Source organism: Neltuma alba, unplaced genomic scaffold, assembly GCF_004799145.2.
Source record: "Neltuma alba isolate B1F8T4 unplaced genomic scaffold, ASM479914v2 tig00013118_pilon, whole genome shotgun sequence".
In the NCBI taxonomy this organism is placed as follows: Eukaryota; Viridiplantae; Streptophyta; class Magnoliopsida; order Fabales; family Fabaceae; genus Neltuma; species Neltuma alba.
The window spans coordinates 49,812-69,129 of record NW_021637440.1 but is presented as its reverse complement, the minus strand read 5'-3'; the positions used below and the strand labels follow the sequence as shown (position 1 = coordinate 69,129).

Here is a 19,318-nt window from a genome sequence, read left to right as displayed (position 1 = left end):
AGAATTTTAACATGTTGCAATTTTATTAAAAATCTTGGAAATAATATTTAAAAAAATTTAATAAGTGGTCTGAATGGGAAGTATGATTTTTTAAGTAACATAGTATTTGTTTGTATGGACATGCATCAGGCATAAAAATCTTCTTAAAATAGAAAAAAGAAAATAGCTGTGCCAAAATTTATGTGAGGGCCAATGGAAGTTGGGATGGTGAGTGGCCAATTTTGAATCCCACATAACTAGATATCTTTTTAAAATTAACAAGAGTCCCGTTGCTAAAAAATTCAGCTCATAACTTACAAAATTATGAATTTAAATTCTGTCGTCTAATGTAATGATCTTGTTAGTGGACAATCAACGAGTACATTTGAAAGTATTTTTTAAGTTTCAAGGTATGCCTTGCCCTAGTTCCATTGTTTTTTATTTTCAAATAGATATCAATTAAAACCATGATTGAACCATATCGAGTTGACATAAACATTAGGAATTTGAATCATTTAAACAAGTGATTAAGAATATTAATTCTAATTCTTATGTACGTAATAGCTTAGCAAAGAGAAGTTTGTCGTCCTCTGTCTTTAATATCTCGGAAGAGTTTATCTCTTACCTTAAAAAAATTAGAGGATGAGATTTAATATCATACTACCTCTTATTCTAAATATAAAATTTAGTTTTTAATGTAATTTACATTACAAACTGAATTTTATATTCAGGATTGTAATCTAATTTGCGCTATAAATTAGAGCTTATATTTATAATTATAGATTGCATAAAATTATGACTGAAACTTTGTTCACCATGTCACAAAATTGGTCGCAATTTTTTTAAGTGCTTAACTTTACAACAGTTACAACTACATTTTCTAAGGTAACCCTTAAATTCATTAAATTCTAACGGCAGCTTTCTTCTAACTGTACGGCAAAAAGAAATTTTCCTCTAACTAAAAGGGAAAGTCAACGGGGGCACCTTTGCTGTGGCAGTGGCATGAAGGGTGCCTCATGGTAGCACTTCTCACTGCAAGAATGGCTTACTAAACCACAGAGAGAGAGAGAGAGAGAGAGTGAACAAATCAATTTTTAACACAAGAATATTTATGGAAAAAAATTAATACTCTAGACATTTTGCAATATCACTTATATGGGAAAACTGGGTACAAATTTTTTTATTGAAAAACTAATTGACAAATTGTCCCGACAATAATGAATTGTACAAGGAAAAATAAGTTATACATAAAAAATATGATTGGCAAAAGAAAAAAGATTAGTTTGCATATAGGGAAGATGGATCATACAAAAAATAAAAGTGGATTACATACAAAAAAAAAAAAGTTCAGTTGTATAAAGGCAGATATCATAAAAGGGAATATGATTGCATACAAAGAATGATGGATCATAGGAAAGTTAAATAATACACAAGAAAAGTTAAGTTACATAAAATTTTTTAGAATTATTTATCAATTAATTTCTCAAGGAGGGATTTATACCCAAGTTTTGTGATATATATTTATTATCATTACAATCTTCAAAAATAGGATTTATTAAAAAAACAGAGGAGGATCCCCTGCTATCAAAGACCCTGCATCACCGATTCAATCCCTCGGAGTTTAACAATAAATATGCATTTAATATTTGTCAGAAACTTAAGACAATGCATTTTAAAACGTGACAATAATATTGAATATAGGGTGGTCCAGTTTTTTAAAAACTAGTACAGGTTCTTGTGGTGGAATTCCATCCCCTGCTATTTATTTTATTTAATTTTATAATTTGTTTAGTTTTGGGCATATACGTACATATAAAAAGATGCATCACTATCTTGAGCAGTGGACAGCAGCAAGTAGCCATCAGATAGCTACCAGAGATTAAGGTTGAGTACTTTGCTTTCCCTCTTCAATTTTAATTTTTAAATAAAATAAGTTGAGGGTCAATTACTTCCTCCAATTATTAATATAAGATCTAGATAACTAATTTGAAAAAATTAAAAGATTAGTTAAGTTAGTTATATGTAATAAATCTACGTTGATTTTTCTAAATTAACCTTATTCAATCATGTACATTACGACTATGTTCAGCTGGAAATACCTTACAATTAATAAGAATATTTTTAAAAACATTATAAATTTGAAAGATAAGGTGGATTGATATCTTATATTTATGATCCCTAACTAACTCATATTTAGTTGGCAAAAAAAAAATTAACTCTTATATTTAGAATCCAAGATAGTATTATTTAGGACAAGACACGACAATCCTCGTCCATGTTTTCAAATAAAAACCTCATCTTGCTAATAAATCAAGTGGGACCTTAATTCAATTCAAAGTATTCAAAATCGCATCCATGAATCAACCAATCCACGCAGTGGTTCAAAAGTTTGTGATTTAAATCGGGATATACAGAGCAGTTGTAATTAAAATAATATTTAAATTAAAAAAGACGTTAATAAAGTTATTAAATCGTTATCTAGCGGGCATACTTATAGGTATAATTTCACGTTAAAATTTTTTTTTTTTTGCTTTTATGACTCATTAAATTGTTGACAGTTAATTTTGCTGTTATGTTTTTCCCAATATTTATATATATGCGGGCTAATGCTTTTTATATTTCTGTTTTAAAAAATAAAAAATTGAAAATTATAACTCTCAATTTGAAAAATTATAAATTAAAAAATCAAATTTAAATTTAATTCAAACGATGCTATTAAAAGTAAAGTTTTTGTGTTGGCTAATAAAGTACTCGACCAGAATTTTAACATGTCATAATTTTAAATGATAAGCATGATTCCTTTAAGTAGCATATAGAGACATGCATCAGCAATAAGAATCTTCTTTAAACAATTTATAACAACATTTTTACCTAACGGTCGCTTGTAGAGTTGGGCCAGGGATAGGAATGGGCGTACCCAAGTACGTTCCAAGCACATCAAAAGAACAGTTTTGGGTGATATTAAACAAAAATGCTTATTTCCATGGATTTGTGCAAAATTTTCGTGTTCAGACATTTCTGAGTTCAACTTCTTGTCTAAACCTGCGCACGCAGTCGGCAAAATTTATAACCAGACTAGCACATTTCAAGGGATCCTTGACATGCTCCTTGTAACATGCCAAGCAAGCCTCACTGTCACCACTGCATGGTCTGGGCTTTGGCTTTGGAAGCTTATACTCTTTATCACGCAACTCCTTCGCCTTTTGGGTTACTTTCTCCAACACGTTCTCCTCCTCCTTCTGCAATCGCTCCACAGCTTTCTCACTTTCCTGAACCGCAGATCTTATGGCCTCTAACTCCGAAGTTGCTGGCAGGAACACAGGAGGAGGCTGCAGTGGCCATGCCTCTCTCTTGGGCTTCACAGAACCATCCTCTGTTTGCTTTTGACTTGCAGGAGGCTCTCTTGATGCCTTCCCTTTAGTTCTTTTAGTTCTCTTTGACATATCCGCATCCTGAACAAGCCGATCAACAAGGCCTCTGCTAATCTGAATAGTAAACTCACCCATAATATGCTTACTCCTTTCCTGAAAACCATCATTAAAGATATAATGCTGGAAAGTGGTACAAATCATATACACATCCACCATATGAAGAAACAAAATTTCTTCACAAAGTTGCTATATTAAGAGGATCAAATCGACAGCAATAAACAATCACATAAGTTCACAGTCATAAGAGAATATAAAAGGAATATGCAATTCCCAAGTGTTCATTTCTGCTAGGATCCAAGAGAAGAAAGTAATCTTAATTTATTTTATGATGCAAGTATCTCTCATCATAAGATTAATAAGCCATATGGAGAATCTCCAGAAGGATGAAACAGACAATAACTTGTCATTGCATAACTGAAATTACAGAGTATATACATGAGAAGACACAGAACCGTTAACTAACTGACTAATGCGTCAGTGCAACTATCTGTAGTTTTGGGTGAACTTTGTCTTCCCCGAAACACCATTGAAGCCTGGTAATTTCTGCCTGTTCTTCCTGCGGGGCTAGTCACTTCTTTGTTTGCTGCACAAGCCGCCTCAGAAATTTACTCGTTTACAGCAATAATTTGCGAGGCTGAACTGCGTCTACTATTAAGGCTCTGCCTAGATGCCCATTACGAAATGTTGGCCACTTTATGAATTGAAACCGTCTATATCCCCCAGGCTCCTGCTCAATTTATTTATTAGATCATACAGCTTGAGTTTTTCGATTACAGTAAAATTTCATACAGTTGACTTGGGAAACGGTCGATTTTAACGAGACAAAAAAGATGAAGAACGAGATAATGCTCATCTTTTGCTCCAAATTGCAATAATTCACCTTCAGAGTAACGGACGAATTTGGATGATGCGTTATCAGATATGTCACTCCGTAAAGCCGCAAGCTAGACATAGATACACTAAATGTTTAGCTAAAACTTTGGATGCAACAAATGTATAATTATACGGGAACCGAATCATTTTGATTCCTATGCTTATTTGACCACCTCTTCTCCAGCGCTAATTTATTGTATTATAGTTTTCATGTTTGCTTGTCCAAAGCTAAACCCTTATTTCAAACATTGCAATGCTGAATGAATCAATCACCATTTATCACACGTCTATATTGTAGAAAGAAACAGAGGAGGGAAGAAAGAGTGGAGAATGAATACCGTCAGTGAATCTGAATATAGTTCTTGCATCTATGCATGGTTCACTTTCATTCTTGTGCCTTTCCTTCCCTTCTTTTCTGTACCCTAACTTCGTTTTCAGCTGATAAAGAATGTACCTAAAACATTTTTCCCAACAGGTGGTTCACTTATAGCGCAAGATTGTCTCTTCAACTCGCTAAACTCTGAATGCCAAATTCTGTGTAATGCATAAATTATCGTTGCAATTACTCTTGGGGGTCTGAAATTTGTACAAGTTTGCAGTTTAGGCTATGGCAATCATGTACAAGTTATACATAATGGTTGGTTATCTTGAAAATGTAGAATTAAGTTTCACACTTTAGTTTGCCAAAATGAGAGCCTTTCAGGCCAAAGCTTGCGTAACCTGCTCTGTTGCCATCCCTAGAAGTAATCTTTTTTTGTAGTTTAAGTCTGGGTTTCTTCAGGTTCACAAAAGTTGTTAGAATTACTTGAGGACTAATGAGAGACTAATTGAGCCTGAAATAATGAGCCACACAGCCTATTGTGACTCGCCTGTGAGGGGCTAGTTACTTAACACAGCGATACTGATGCGGGGGAGATAATGCAAGTGTAATAAGAGACTAGGTAATTTGTGTAAGTTATTTAGTGAAATATTTTTTAATGCAAGTGTGTTCTGATTAAAAAAAAATAATAGTAAACCAGAAAGCAATGGGGGTACAGAAAGAGGATATTTCAATATTACTTGCATTACATGACTGTCCTTATGCAGCACAGGTGTGGAAGAAGCTTGTTCCCTATGAGAGAGAAGGGATATTTCAACATGCAGACTGGACGAGCTGGTTGAAGTTAAATATGGAATTCCGTGGTCACACAGAAGAGGATCATGGTTGGCCATAAGTCTTTGCGACTATTTGTTGGTTTATATGGAGTGCACACATCCATCAACAGGAATTTCAGAGACCACAAAATACGGAAAGAACCATTAAAGACTTTCTGAGGTATTATTAGCAGAAATGGGAGGGCGAAACTCTACAGGTAGCAAAACAATCAGTCATAATGGTTAGGTGGAGTCCACGTGCCACGGGATGGTGGAAGAGATCAACGCTAACAAGCAGATCACAGATTGCCAAGGGTTGAAGCATGGATTAAAAAGCTATTAAAGCGAGAATGGATGGTCGAAATTCGTCATGTATACAGGGAAAGTAACAGTTGTGCGGATTGCCCGGCCAAGATGTGTCCGAGTCAACCCTTTCAACGAAGAACTTGGCAGATTCACACCCCCCGCCCCCAAGAAGTCTAAAGTATACTTAGACAAGATAAGGAAAACAAGAATAATCCCTATGAAAAATACAAGAAGAAGAACGCGTAGAAACTAAATCTAGGAAAAGCATATTGATATGAAAAATCACCTTTGTCTACCGTCCTCCTCCTCAGCGCTTCGCCGACTTGTGCTCTTACCTTCGTCTCGACATCCGCCGTCCTGCGCCGCAACGTCCGCTGTGCTCCGCTGCGTCCTGTGCTCCCTCCGTTTTCTTCGCCCAACTCGGGGCATCGCTGGCATGCGGCTAGTGTTTGATCGAATTGGGCTGAACATAGACCAGACCGGGTCGAACATTAGCCCGGGGTCTAGTCTGTTTCGGTTTTCCGGCTGGTCCGGTCTAGCCCAGTGACTTTTTCTTTTTCATTTTTTGCCAACGAGCCCAGTGACTTTTTCAAACTAACTAACTTGTCTTTTAACTTCTGGTTGCATGAATTATACTCCTCTGGTCCTTAATATAAGACCCATTTAACTAATTTGATTAGATTAAGGAAGTTAGGTAAGTTAGTTAATTATAAGAAAAATGACACATTTTTCCTAAAACACCATAATCATCTTTCTTAATACCCCTCTCCCTCTTCTACTTGATTATGGTTGAAGGAGTATCTATAGGGGTAATTTAGAGAAAATTAATAAATATGATAAATGGGTCTCATATTTAGGACCAAAACCAACTCAAGAATTAGGTCCTATATTAAGGACCGGAGGAGTACTATATACTAGCTCCATTTTTTATTATAAGAGCTTGTTTGATTTTTAATTTTTTTTTAATTATAAGGCCCTAATCCACTTTATTTTTTATATTTATCCATTTTTTCAAAGTAGTTCTTATAGTAGTTGCACATATTAAAGATTTTATCAAATGGTAATTCTAGCTAATATACATGATTAACAGGAGTATTCTAAGAAAAATAATATCTATTTATAACAAATAACTAGTTTAACTAATTTTTTTAATTTTTTTAAATTAGTCAATTAAATCTTGTATTAAGAATCTGAACTAACATTATGCTAATCACAAAATTTTGTGTCAATCACAAAGGTTTAGATATGTCAAACACAATATGCCAAGAATCACTCAATCCTTTAGAAGTCTATATAAAATGAATCATGTATTTGTATTTACTAGATCCATTGATGAAAAGTTAAAACGATTTAAATGATGGATTCCATCATTTCTAAACTACAGTGCTCGTCCAATATATATATTTATATTATAATTTATTTTATAATTTTAGAATATATGTATTTTATTTAAATATTTAAATTTTTTTAATTTTAAAAATATATTATTTGAAATATAAATTAAGGACCATTCTTTTGCCCAAAAGAAAGACCAGCCTGACCCTTTTCTCTTGAGCATGAGTGTTTTTCCATTGAAGATAATCATGTTCAAAACACTGTCGAATACTAAATGTGGGTAACTCTTCCAGCAAAAATTAAAATCTTAATTTACTATATTATAAGAGTCTAGTCTTTTCTGCTAGACTCAATCCTATTGGTTGTTAGTCTAACCATTAATTTAAATCCATGTCTTCATTGATTTAGGGGGTGTTTGGCAACCTCCAAACCATAGTTTCAGAAGCACTTTTCCACAAAACGAAGCAAACTCCTCCATATATTTACTTTGTAAACTACAAAAGCGCTTCTAAAATCATGGTTTGGTTTCTATCTAAACACTCTCTTAATAGCTGGGTTCTCTGAGCATTGATTTGAAGTTAAAACTTCTTCCCCTTATCATGCCATATGACAACAGGCCCAAGAGTAATTGGATCCTACTCTGTTAGAGGCCCAACTATACCAAACGCTAGCCCATAACTCTCACTATCATATCTTTGATGAGGCCCAAAAAAAAAAGGTACTATCTCCGGTTCTTAATGTAAAAACTAGTTTAACTTTTAATTTAATTTAAAATTTAAAATTTCAATTCACTTTATCTCTCATACTTATCCATTCTTTTCAAGATAGTTCTTGTATTAATTCACATATTAAATATTTCATCAAATGATACTTGATTAGTAAGGGTATTTTATGAAAGACAATATCTATCTATTACAAATAACTAACTTAGCCAATTTTATTAATCTACTAAAATTAATCAATTTGTTCTTATATTAAGGACCGGAGTTAGTATAGTATAAGTGAGTTAATTAAAGGAAAATAATTAAATGAAATTTCTTATATCCATTATGTCAAATTCTTCAATCATATATAACCATGTGTCATTTTTTTTCCATGCAGACTTATAATTAGATTATAATATTTCATAAATAGGTACAACCATTTTCTATTAAATTAAGCACTTTGTTTTAGTGAGAAGTTGGAAGCCCACCTTTAATGATTATTTTGTAGATACCCCTATGATCTTAAGACTCATTTTGTAGTGTATAAATTTTCCTAGTTCTAAATATAGAATCCATTTTACAGTATAAAATAAAACTACAAATAAGTCCTATATTTAGAACCTGATAAGTGATAAAAAAATTAAAGCTCTAAATATTTTAAGCTGAAATAAGCATAATTAAGGAGGTGTGCTCCCCTTTCTCCTTTTAAATGATGGAAAATATCACTTCACTGCTTATTACCAGTGACTTCATTTAAGGAAGAACAATTAACGTATTAAATTTATTTAAAAATCTATTTTTTTAACTTTGTCGCTATCAAGGAAAAAAAAAACGCAGCATTTGAGGAGCCATATAAATGCAAGCACGCAGCCTAATTTATTTTCCTTTTGGCACGTAGGGTTTTTAATGAATAATTGACATTTTCACCAAAAATGCGCACCTAAACTTTTAATTTGATAAATGTAAATAACCATATGAAATAAGCATGTATAATTGTAATAATTTTTACAGCCTTTTTCCCATTAATTATGTGATATTTTGCATCCATGCAAAGACATCCAAATTAATTAGTAATATTGGAATGAACTGAAAAGGAAAGTCCAACTTTGATCAATTAAATAATATTTGGGTTTCACAAAATTAAAATATTACCACTTTGAAACCCCCCAAAACATTGCACGAGGTCTTGAGGAAATGGATGTGAGAGATCAGATCAAAGCAAAAGCATTCATGAGATGCGTCACGTGCCTCCCAATTATTCAAATCCTTCATATAAATATATATATAAAAGAAATTTTTTTATATGATTTCAATATCCAAAGTTAATCAATTAATGCATTGATAAGCAATTTAATTGTCAAATCAATATGCTAATTAAACTTGGCCAAGAAAACATTATCAATTAATCCTTTATCATTATAGATGATAATCAATATCAATTATAAAACTCATAAAGAGACTCTTATTGTTCACAAATTATATGAATACATACATATTCTAAGTAAAAAAAAAAAATCTCAATATCCCTAGAACTACTTAACTTTAATTTTATTAACTTAAATAAGTATGATGGCTAATGATATTTTAGCCGAATTTTGAAGACACCCATCATTAGTAAACCAGTCTTTTTTTCCCCCTAAAAAATCGGCATTTACCTTGAGTTAATTAATGATTAGGAAATGCTTATTAATATAAAAATTAAATCAGTCCATGGTTTGTACTAATCATCATCCAAAAACACTGAAAAATATTATTAAATGAATCCATCTCATCTCAAAAAACACACATTATATATTAACAGATCTAAGATAACCTCATTGATTCTCTTCCCTCTTCTCTCTCTCTCTCTCTCTGATCTCTGTGTCTCAAAGATGAAGTTCCAATTCATGGAGCTTCTGTTTGGGAAGAACAGTCCAAAGCAAATGATCCCAAAAGTAACATTACTCGCAGTTTTAGCCATTCTTCTATTCACAATCTCTCCTTTATCAAACCCTCTCTTCCGATATCACCATTCTTCTTCTTCATCTTCATCTTCTCCTTCATCTTCTGCATTTGATGATCTGAACGAGTCGACGAGTCTGCCGTCGACCTCCATAACCATGTGCGATCTCTTCACCGGCGAGTGGGTTCCGAACCCTAAGGCTCCATATTACAAGAACACCACGTGCTGGGCCATCCATGAACACCAGAACTGTATGAAGTACGGAAGACCAGACTCTGAGTTCCAGAAATGGAGATGGAAACCCAATGGCTGTGACCTTCCCATCTTCAATCCCTTTCAGTTTCTGGAGATTGTGAGAGGCAAAACTATGGCTTTCGTTGGAGATTCCATTGGAAGGAACCAGATGCAGTCCATGATTTGCCTACTTTCAAGGGTTAGTAAATTCTTCTTCGCCCTTAAGATTACCAGTTTTTTAGGTGTTTGTTACTCTATAGTAACTAATTGTTATTACTGATTTTGTTAAATTATAATTTATTAATTTGTGGGAAATATACTTAATTTTGATATGTGATATGGTTTGGAAGCTAAATTGTATTAATAACTATAAATGGGTGAGATTTTAATTAGTAAAATATTAGGCATATGGTGTCTTTTCCCATCTCATATCTCTGTCCAAAATTTAATGTCAAATCTCGGAGTATTTTTATATTTGGGCAGTGAATCTTAGGTATATTAAATAAAGCAAGTTAGGTATATAGGTTTAGTGTTAGATTTTAAACAAGGATATGGAATAGAAAATAATGGTGTTGCCAGACTTTTGAATAATTGACGGCTAATTAAGTTTTAAAAAATTTAATATAATTAAGAAAAGTAAATAGTAAGTTTAAATATATTTAGTGAGGACTAGAACTAAATTTTTAGTCAAAATAAAAAAAACGCACGCATTATTAATTCATCTCAGTTTTGTTTTTGAGATTATCAAATTATTTTAAAGGTGGTTTATCTTTTATTTTCCCCCCTTTAAAGTATTGCTTGGTCGGAACGTCAAGTGTGTGTGTCTGATTCTACACATCTTTACTCAAAGTGTAGAGCCAAAATGACCCTAATTATTACCTAAAGAACTTTTCCTTTTACTTGTGTGTGTGTGTGTGTGTGATTGAACTTATAGCTTACAAAATCTGCCAAGGTGCAAAAAAGTTATGATTTCTCATCATTATCCTTGCCAATGAAGTTATTCCTCTGACCAGCTTATCAGGGAAGTTTATATCTTCGTGATGGATACATAGTTGCATACTAATCATACCATAGGTTCATGATCCCAAATATATCTAATTATTAGTATGAAATATAAAATTTCTAAAAGCTTCATTATTTATATATCTCATATATAAATAATACAACTCATTTCTTATTTAATAGAATGTGTTTAGACATATGGCTTGAAACAAAAACTAGAAAAAAATGTAGACTAACCAATATAAGGTTTGTCATATTGGTTAATGTGATTAAATTTCATAAATTAGGGCACTCAAATGCAAATTTAGCTTTAACATAGGCTCCACTGGTTTCTTGGATCTTATCTCTATAATTAATAATCTCACCAACTCCTAGTTAGTTGAGCTAAGCCATTGTGAAATTCAAGGATTAGGTGATTAATAATTAATGAACGATGAAAATGGGAGTAACATGCAAAGAAGCACATAAGATGAAGAAAAGAATCCTAAGATGCCAAAGAATCTTGGTCTGCCCATTCTGCCAAACGCATCCAAATTGCAGTCTCTACTTTATGTCTTCCAATTCCCTAACTGGCCACATGAAACTTTATCAACCCCACTTATTATTATTATTATTATTATTATTATTATTATTATAATAACCCAGCCGCATTTTGCTTTTCTTATTTTTGCTTTGTTTTTTTTTCTTTGGTTTAGTTCTCAATTTCTGGAAAGAGATATGTGTATGTGCGCATGCGTGCTTGCATTCTTAGGTCGGAAAGGGGGTTTGCTTCATTATTCATTAATATTTTGTTTGTTATGTGTCATATTGATTGTTCTTTTCATTCTATTCGCCTTCTGATCTAGAGGACTCCCCCCCCCCCTAATACAGATTGATTTCATCCAGTTTTGGTAAATTAATAGCAAATGCACATGTGATAAGTGATGTAATTAAATTAAAAATTAGTTAATAATAGCAATATCAATATCACCCACAACCACGGTTACCTTAGGGCCTGTTTAAAATAGTTTATAAGTAACTTTTTAATTGTGATTTACAGAATACGAAACAAGTATATGAGAAAAGTTTTATCTCGATTTGTAAAACGTGTTTATAAGATATTTTTACTATTATCCCAAATAGACCCATAATAACATAACGGGTTCAAATTTCCAAGACAAAAACTTTTAGAAAAGGATCTGCCCACCCCTGACGAACTCCAAAAACAGTGAGTAGAGTCAAATTCTAAAGGTTTTAAGAAGTAACAATACTAATAATAATTATCAAATTGGTATATTAAGTTTCTTTGAGTTTGACAATATTATTATATCAACTTGCATACGGTTAGGTCTTTTGTTAATATCTGCATAATTAAATTATGTGGCAAACTGTGTCCTTAGATGTTGAGTATTTGTTGATGGTTTAGAGTGGCTACTATAAGTGAGTCCAAAAAAAAAAAAAGAGTGGCTACTATAAGAATAGAAACTATAATGATTTATAGGGCCTTTTATGATTTCCAATGGTTAATTATTATTGAAAATCCAATGGACTAAATGATAAAAACAATGTAATTACTGTAATGTCTTTATTGAATGATATGGATGAAACAATCAAGTACTGTAATGCCCTTAACATTATTATAGTTTCAAACAAATATGCATTTAAAAAACACAGCACAAGCCATATAGTTTGTTCTTGTATAGTTATTATTAGTATTAAGTGAATTTATTGAAGAGAAGAAAAATATAGTTTTATTATTGAGCATTTGAATGTTAGGTTTGAATTCTTAGAAGCTCATGGAAACCAAAAAGATAGATATGATGGGGCCTCTAGAATATTTAAATTGAGATGACGTGTATGAAAAGCCACCATGATTATGAATTATTGTGCCCTATTGCTGTAATGCATTATTATTAATACCACTTTCTGTTTCTTGCCTAAAAGTTCTCTTAGCTTACAAATAATATATGCAGTTATATATTAGCTGGATCCTTAGAATTCCTTCACCGTAACATGCTGTGTTTCTTTTCACTAGCCAGGAAATTAAATTAAGATTAAAAAAAATATTACAATAAGAGTAGGATTAATTGTTGGAAAAAGGGGGGGCAACATGAAAATTATTGCATATTCTCATATCAGAAATTCCTAAAAATTGTGGTGTTGTTCACAAATTAAATGTAGTTAAAATCTAGGAAACGAACCTAATTTTCTGTCATTTTCTCCCAAAAAAGAGAAAATCATTTTTGCAGTTATTTATAGTTTTTTGCAATTTTTAATTTGTATATGTGTGTTTTTTCCCCTTAATTAAACGCTATAATTTTACTTTGTTATAGTACTAACAGGAAAATTACAAAGGCTGATGTTGCTGATAAAGTAAAATTAAAGTGTTTTATACCAAATTAAAATTTGAGAAAAATTATAGGTGGCTATAAAATAATTTTTCAAAAAAAAAAAGAGTAGGTTTAATTGAATTACTCATGATGTTTATCTTTCCCAAAGAATATCATTAAGAACTCTTCTAAAATCAAACACATATTTTATAGTCATAAATGCTATTGACACTTTTATAATGGAAAAGTAATTATACAAAATATTAATAAAATTATTACTTTTCTGTTTCTTAGGGGTATTATATGCACCCAATTAATAAGTAAACGAAAAGATCTAGGTCTTGACTTTGGCACCTAATTAGGTTTATAATCATAAATATATGACAGTTGTGAAGAGACAAAAAATATAAATAATTATAATTGAAAGAAAAAATCAATCTCATACATACTCGTACTTTTTTTTTTTTTTAAGTCTTTCACCATTGTTATGATTATATAATTAAAGATTTAGTTTACTTTCTTTAGCTAATGCATTCTAATTCATATTATGATCATAACTAATATTATTAAACCTTGGTCTTAAATTTTCAGGCAGAATGGCCAATAGATGTATCATTGACCCAAGACGACTATTTCAAGCGTTGGAGGTACCCTAGCTACAACTTCACCATGGCCACCTTCTGGACGCCGCATCTAGTCAGATCCAAAGAGGCCGACGCCGGCGGTCCGACGAACTCCGGCATCTACAACCTCTACCTCGACGAGCCGGATGAAAGGTGGGCCGCAGAAATCGCCAGCTTCGACTACATCATCCTCAACGGCGGCCACTGGTTCATGAGGTCCATGGTCTTCTACGAGAAACAAACCGTCGTGGGCTGCCATTACTGCCTCCTCCCCAACGTCCCCGACCTAACCATGTACTACGGTTACCGGAAAGCCTTCCGAACCGCCTTCCGAACGATCATAAACACAGAAAACTTCAAAGGCATTACGTTTCTGAGAACTTTTGCGCCATCACACTTTGAAAATGGACTGTGGAACGAAGGTGGAAATTGTGTGAGGACGAAGCCATTTAAGAGCAATGAGGTACAGTTGGAGGGAATGAACTCGGAGTTTTATATGATACAAATGGAGGAGTTTAAGAGCGCCATGAAAGAAGCGAGGAAGAAAGGTTTGAAATTTAGGGTTTTTGATACGACACAGGCGATGTTGATGAGACCTGATGGGCATCCAAGTAGGTATGGACATAGAGCTAATGAGAATGTGACTTTGTACAATGATTGCGTTCATTGGTGCTTGCCTGGGCCCATTGACACGTGGAGTGATATCCTGCTTGAGATGTTGAAGATGGAGGGTGTTAGATCTGCTCGAGAGAGGCTTCATCCTAACACAAATTGAGCTTGTCACATAAATTATTATTTATAGATTTTTAAAGATAAGGTGAGCTAAATTTTAATGGAAACGGTTAGTTTCATCACAAGGTGGTAAATCAGGATTCGAATTGTTATTGAAAGATGTAGCCATATGTCTGATAGTGTTTTGAGCAGAATTGCTTTCAGTAGATTAAAAAATGATCAAGTAAAGAAGTTGATTTTTAGGGTTATTTATTGTTATTTATTTGTCTTAATGAAAATGTAACATGTGAATGGTTACCATCTTATTAAAGACAAACTTTTTTTAAAGCCGAAGATATGTAAAGTGTTAGCATTTTATGTAGTTGGATTGGGTTTAGAAGTGATTTGATGTCCCTTTAACTTCTGAGTCCAAAAAAGAAAAAAGAAAAAAAAAAAAGAGTCACATATATATTGAGTGTTTTTCCTTAAATCACATAAATTGGCGGGACTTATAAACTTAAAATAAATTAACCAATTCACCAGTATTAAATATTTTGTTTAGTGAAATAAAACATGATTTATATGGAAGTCCACATAGGAAATCCATTTTAAAGTGTTTTAGAAATTTACAAAAATGCTTGCATAATTTTCCTTAATTAAAAATAGGTGAGAACATCTATGTTGGACAAATTTTATAACACAATGGAATTTTTAACTCCAAGATTCATCTAACATGTTTTAAAGAAATTAAGAAAAAATTTAAATTTTAAATTTTAAATTTTATTTTTATTTAATATATACATTTTTAAGAAAATAAAAATCTACTATAATAATAAGTTAAAAGTAAAATTATACATTATTCCATTAAAAAATATGATAAGTAATATATGGCACGCCTGTGTCTATATTTAATTCAGTGAGTTTTCCGATGCCGCTAAAACAGTTAAACTTCAAATACAAAGAGAGATTGAGATTAATTTTACACTACCTCTATAATATCTATTTAATTAATTTTAAAAAATTTAAAAAGTTACTAAGTTATTTTAAAATATTTATATTTATTGTTTTTATTCAAACTAATTTGCTTTACTTATATTGATATATAATTTAATGATCTAAGTAAATATTTTAGAGAGATCATATGATATATATTATATTAAATAATTTACTAACTTTCTTAATCTCTTTAAGTTAGTTAAAAAATCTTATATTAAGATCAGGAGTAGTATATAAGAGGTAGTGTGTATATGCGTGTATGGTTTTTTTTACTAATACCTGATAAACACTAAAAAAATTCCCCAAATACTACATGGTGGGAATTATTTCCCAAATGCTATAGTCAAAGTTGTTCAAGGCTTGAACAAGTTCATTTAAGTAAGAACGAGTTCTTCAACAATCACCATTTTCTGTGTAACTGAACTTCATCTTAGTCTGAACAACTTCTAAACTTCACCACTTCTGGAACAATTTCTTTGTAATCTCTCACCACACACTGATTCTCTAAAATAATTTTAAAAAGATTTGATTATCACTTAAATAATGATAATAATTAGGTTTTAAAAAATTAACAATAAATAATGATTAAATTGATATGAACAAAAAATAAAAATTAATTTACCTTACAAATAAAGACTTCTAGTAGCACATCTTATTCTCCTATGCATATGTTGTGGTGGTTATTGTATATTTACTTTTTGAATTTGATCAAATGTCTCATTTATCTGCGTAGTTGGCATACAAGGGATTCAAACCTTAATTTATCATGCTGTGGGGAAATAGCTCCTTTCACGAAACCCAACCCGCCATCCCTCGTTAGTAGTTGGCATATATATATTTAAATCAAATCAATGTGATTTAACTTAAAGAATTGATTACTGGAGATAACAAATGCTTCATTTGATAGACCACCTCACTCAACTAAACAAATTGATTGCGCAAGTATAAGATGTAAAAACTAAAGGATTTAAATATAAAAAATCAAAATATTATTTATATATAAATTATGCATTATATTAGTTAGTTAATTTTTTAAGTCCCCTAGTTGAGCTATTAATAATTTTCAACTGAGTTTTTACAATTTACGTTATAATTTCTATTTTCTTAATTAAAATTTAAAATTATTTTATAATTTATTATAACTAATATTTTGTTTTTTTATGACTTAGTTTTCTAATTTTCACAAAATATTTAAGATTCACGAAACTTCTAAATTTATAATGGATTGATTTGTAATATGTTTTCAACTTTTTATGACCAAATTTCTTAAATTTATTATTAAGTTATGTCAGCCCATCTATAACTTACTGTTTTTACATCAAAATAATAATCACCGGTATTTGGACCGTTCAAAATATTTTTATTTTTTTCCTATTTAAGAAAATTACCTTAATGCTATAAAATCCGAAATAAAAATTCTCTTTTAACTATCAACTTCAAAAAACATTATTTAATAGCTAATCGTGGTTCTTTGGATTTTTTATTTATATACTTTAAATAGTAATTTATTTTACTCAAATGTTATGGCATAAAAAATATTTATGGAGATGTTACATTTTAAAATTATTCAGGTACTGTTCGAGTTTAAATTATTCATGAAAAACGCATTCTTGCTAAGAATGAATTTAGTGGATCTTGCGTTAAAGATTGAATAACTCTTTCTCATCAACAACGAGTTCAGTGTGGGACTTACTATGTAGGACAACTTCACTTTTTTCAGTATGAGACCACTACACCAACTATGTAGACAAATGAGATATTCGATTAAATTAAAAAAAAAAGTGAATATACAAACATAACATATGTGGAGGAGAGCAAGACATGATACTAAGAGTCTTGTTTTATGGGCAAGAAGTACTAAAACATTTTATTTGTAAGGTGAATTAATTTTTTTTTTGTTCATATCAATTTAATCATTATTTATTGTTAATTTTTTAAAACTTAATCATTACTTATTATCATTATTTAAGTGATAATCAAATCTTTTTAAAATTATTTTAGGGGATCAGTGTGTAGTGAGAAATTATAAAAAAAATTGTTCAAGAAGTGATAAAGTTTAGAAGTTATTCATATCAAGTTAAAATTTAGTTACACGGAAAATGATAATTATTGAAAAACTCGTTTTTGCTTAAATAAACTTTAAAAGCTGTTCAAGTCTTGAACAATATAGCATTTGAGGAAATAATTTCCACCACGTAATATTTGGAAAAATTTTTTTTACTGTTTATCGAGTATTAGTAAAAAAACCCATACATGTACCATAGAACCAAGCAACTTTTAGTAAGAAGTATGGTAAGAATTTATTTAATCTCAGGAGCGTTTAGACATCCTAAAAAGTATTTTTCAAAAATATTTTTTATATATTAAAATAAATTCTTTCACACATTTATTTCATATATTATAAAAATCTTTTTAAAATTATAGTTTTGATTCTATTCAAATACTTTGTTAATCTCTGTCCCACGTCTCTCTGATCAGCCTATGTAGATTTCTTTAACCCAAAGCGAAAGCATTACTATATTCCAAAATGTATAAATCCCACGGCTCTCTCTTTGCACGCGCGCGCGCACACTCACACGTCTCCGAACCAAAGAATATTCCTTTGGGCGAAGAGAAACCACACAATTAGTATAAAATCCGTCCTTTATTATTTTCTTCCATAACAGTATCTGCTCATTCTAAACCTAAACCCAAAAAAAAACAAAAGTCCAAAGCCAATAAACTCCATTTCTGTCCTCCCAAATTCATCATCGAAACCGCTTCACTTTCCACAGAAACCCCATATAGAGAGAGAGAGAGAGGATTCGAACTCTTCTCTATCATGGAGTCACAGACATCATCACTAATTCCTCAGATAGACCGTTCAAAGGTCCTTTCCACAGCCATGAACAACCCCATCACCTTCATTCTAGGGCAACTTCACAGCCCATCCAAGCTCCTAGAGGTCTTCACGTTCCCCATCCCTGTTTCATTTCCTTTCCGTCGCTCTCTGATCTCCACAGCTGAGCTGCTCGCGCTCGTCGGCCTGATCGTCGCCGGGAGTGTTGCGGGTGTGACTATCCTTTGGGTGTTGATCATCGCGTCAAGCCCCATATGGTTGCCGGCCGCCGTGGCTCTGTCGGTTTTGGCTGTGGGTTTGTTTGCCGTTTGCGGATTTGGGGCTGTCGTCGCCGTCGCCATGGCGTGGCTTCTGGGACGCTACTTCCCCTCGCGCACGCCGCGTGCTTCGGCACCGGAGACTCCATTGAAGAAGAACAAGTCAACCAAGGGATGAAGACTGAAGAGTGTTGAGAGTTTTTTTTTTTTTTTTAAATATTTTTGTCCAGCCCTTAAAAAAGTCGGTCTGCTTAAGTTTTTGCTTGTATAAATAATAAAATTAAATTAAAAAATATTTTATTAGTAGGTTTTTTTTTTGTGCCATACGCGAAATTTTGTTTCTAAAGTGTCGGCAAAAGAAAAAAATGTTTCTAAAGTACTGCTTCTAATATTTAATATAAGAACTAATTAACTTATTTGAGTAAATTAAAAAAATTTGTTGAGCTAGTTATTTATAATAATTTTATATTATTTTTTTTTAAAATATCCTTGCTAATTATATATTAGCAAGGGTTTGATACAAAAATGCCTTGGTATCAAAAAATTTATTAAAAAGTTATGAATAGATAATGACCATAATTAAACAGCAAATAACAAAAAAATATATTAGTAATGATAATTTATTTATTAATAAGTTGTGAAA

General features: G+C 31.7%; 3 protein-coding genes across 4 annotated transcripts; 2 read left to right on the top strand and 1 right to left on the bottom strand.

The window, feature by feature from the left end:
- Positions 1-2,796: 2,796 nt before the first annotated feature.
- On the bottom strand, positions 2,797-6,131 carry LOC114734577 (uncharacterized). Of its 2 annotated transcripts, XM_028922195.1 has the most exons (3): positions 6,010-6,131; positions 3,874-4,137; positions 2,797-3,503 (listed from the first exon to the last, which is right to left on the bottom strand). In XM_028922195.1, the coding sequence occupies exon 3, from the start codon at positions 3,483-3,485 to the stop codon at positions 2,988-2,990; it is 498 nt and encodes a 165-aa protein (XP_028778028.1). In that variant the 5' UTR covers positions 3,486-3,503; positions 3,874-4,137; positions 6,010-6,131; the 3' UTR covers positions 2,797-2,987. The 2 variants fall into 2 exon arrangements, with proteins under 2 accessions (XP_028778028.1, XP_028778029.1); XM_028922196.1 differs by lacking the exon at positions 3,874-4,137.
- A 3,472-nt stretch (positions 6,132-9,603) lies between these two features.
- On the top strand, positions 9,604-18,981 carry LOC114734576 (uncharacterized). Its single transcript, XM_028922193.1, has 2 exons — positions 9,604-9,614; positions 18,393-18,981. Exon 2 carries the CDS (start codon positions 18,401-18,403, stop codon positions 18,851-18,853), a length of 453 nt encoding a protein of 150 aa, XP_028778026.1. The 5' UTR covers positions 9,604-9,614; positions 18,393-18,400; the 3' UTR covers positions 18,854-18,981.
- On the top strand, positions 9,621-14,931 carry LOC114734575 (protein trichome birefringence-like 19). The gene is made up of 2 exons (XM_028922192.1): positions 9,621-10,137; positions 13,841-14,931. Exons 1-2 carry the CDS (start codon positions 9,634-9,636, stop codon positions 14,645-14,647), a joined length of 1,311 nt encoding a protein of 436 aa, XP_028778025.1. The 5' UTR covers positions 9,621-9,633; the 3' UTR covers positions 14,648-14,931.
- Positions 18,982-19,318: the final 337 nt, after the last annotated feature.

Coding starts and splice junctions, on each gene's coding strand:
- LOC114734575 (XM_028922192.1), top strand. CDS start 9,634: ATGAAGTTCCAATTCATGGAGCTTCTGTTTGGGAAGAACAGTCCAAAG. Junction 10,138..13,840: donor TGATTTGCCTACTTTCAAGG/GTTAGTAAATTC, acceptor TTAAATTTTCAG/GCAGAATGGCCAATAGATGT.
- LOC114734576 (XM_028922193.1), top strand. CDS start 18,401: ATGGAGTCACAGACATCATCACTAATTCCTCAGATAGACCGTTCAAAG.
- LOC114734577 (XM_028922195.1), bottom strand. CDS start 3,485: ATGGGTGAGTTTACTATTCAGATTAGCAGAGGCCTTGTTGATCGGCTT.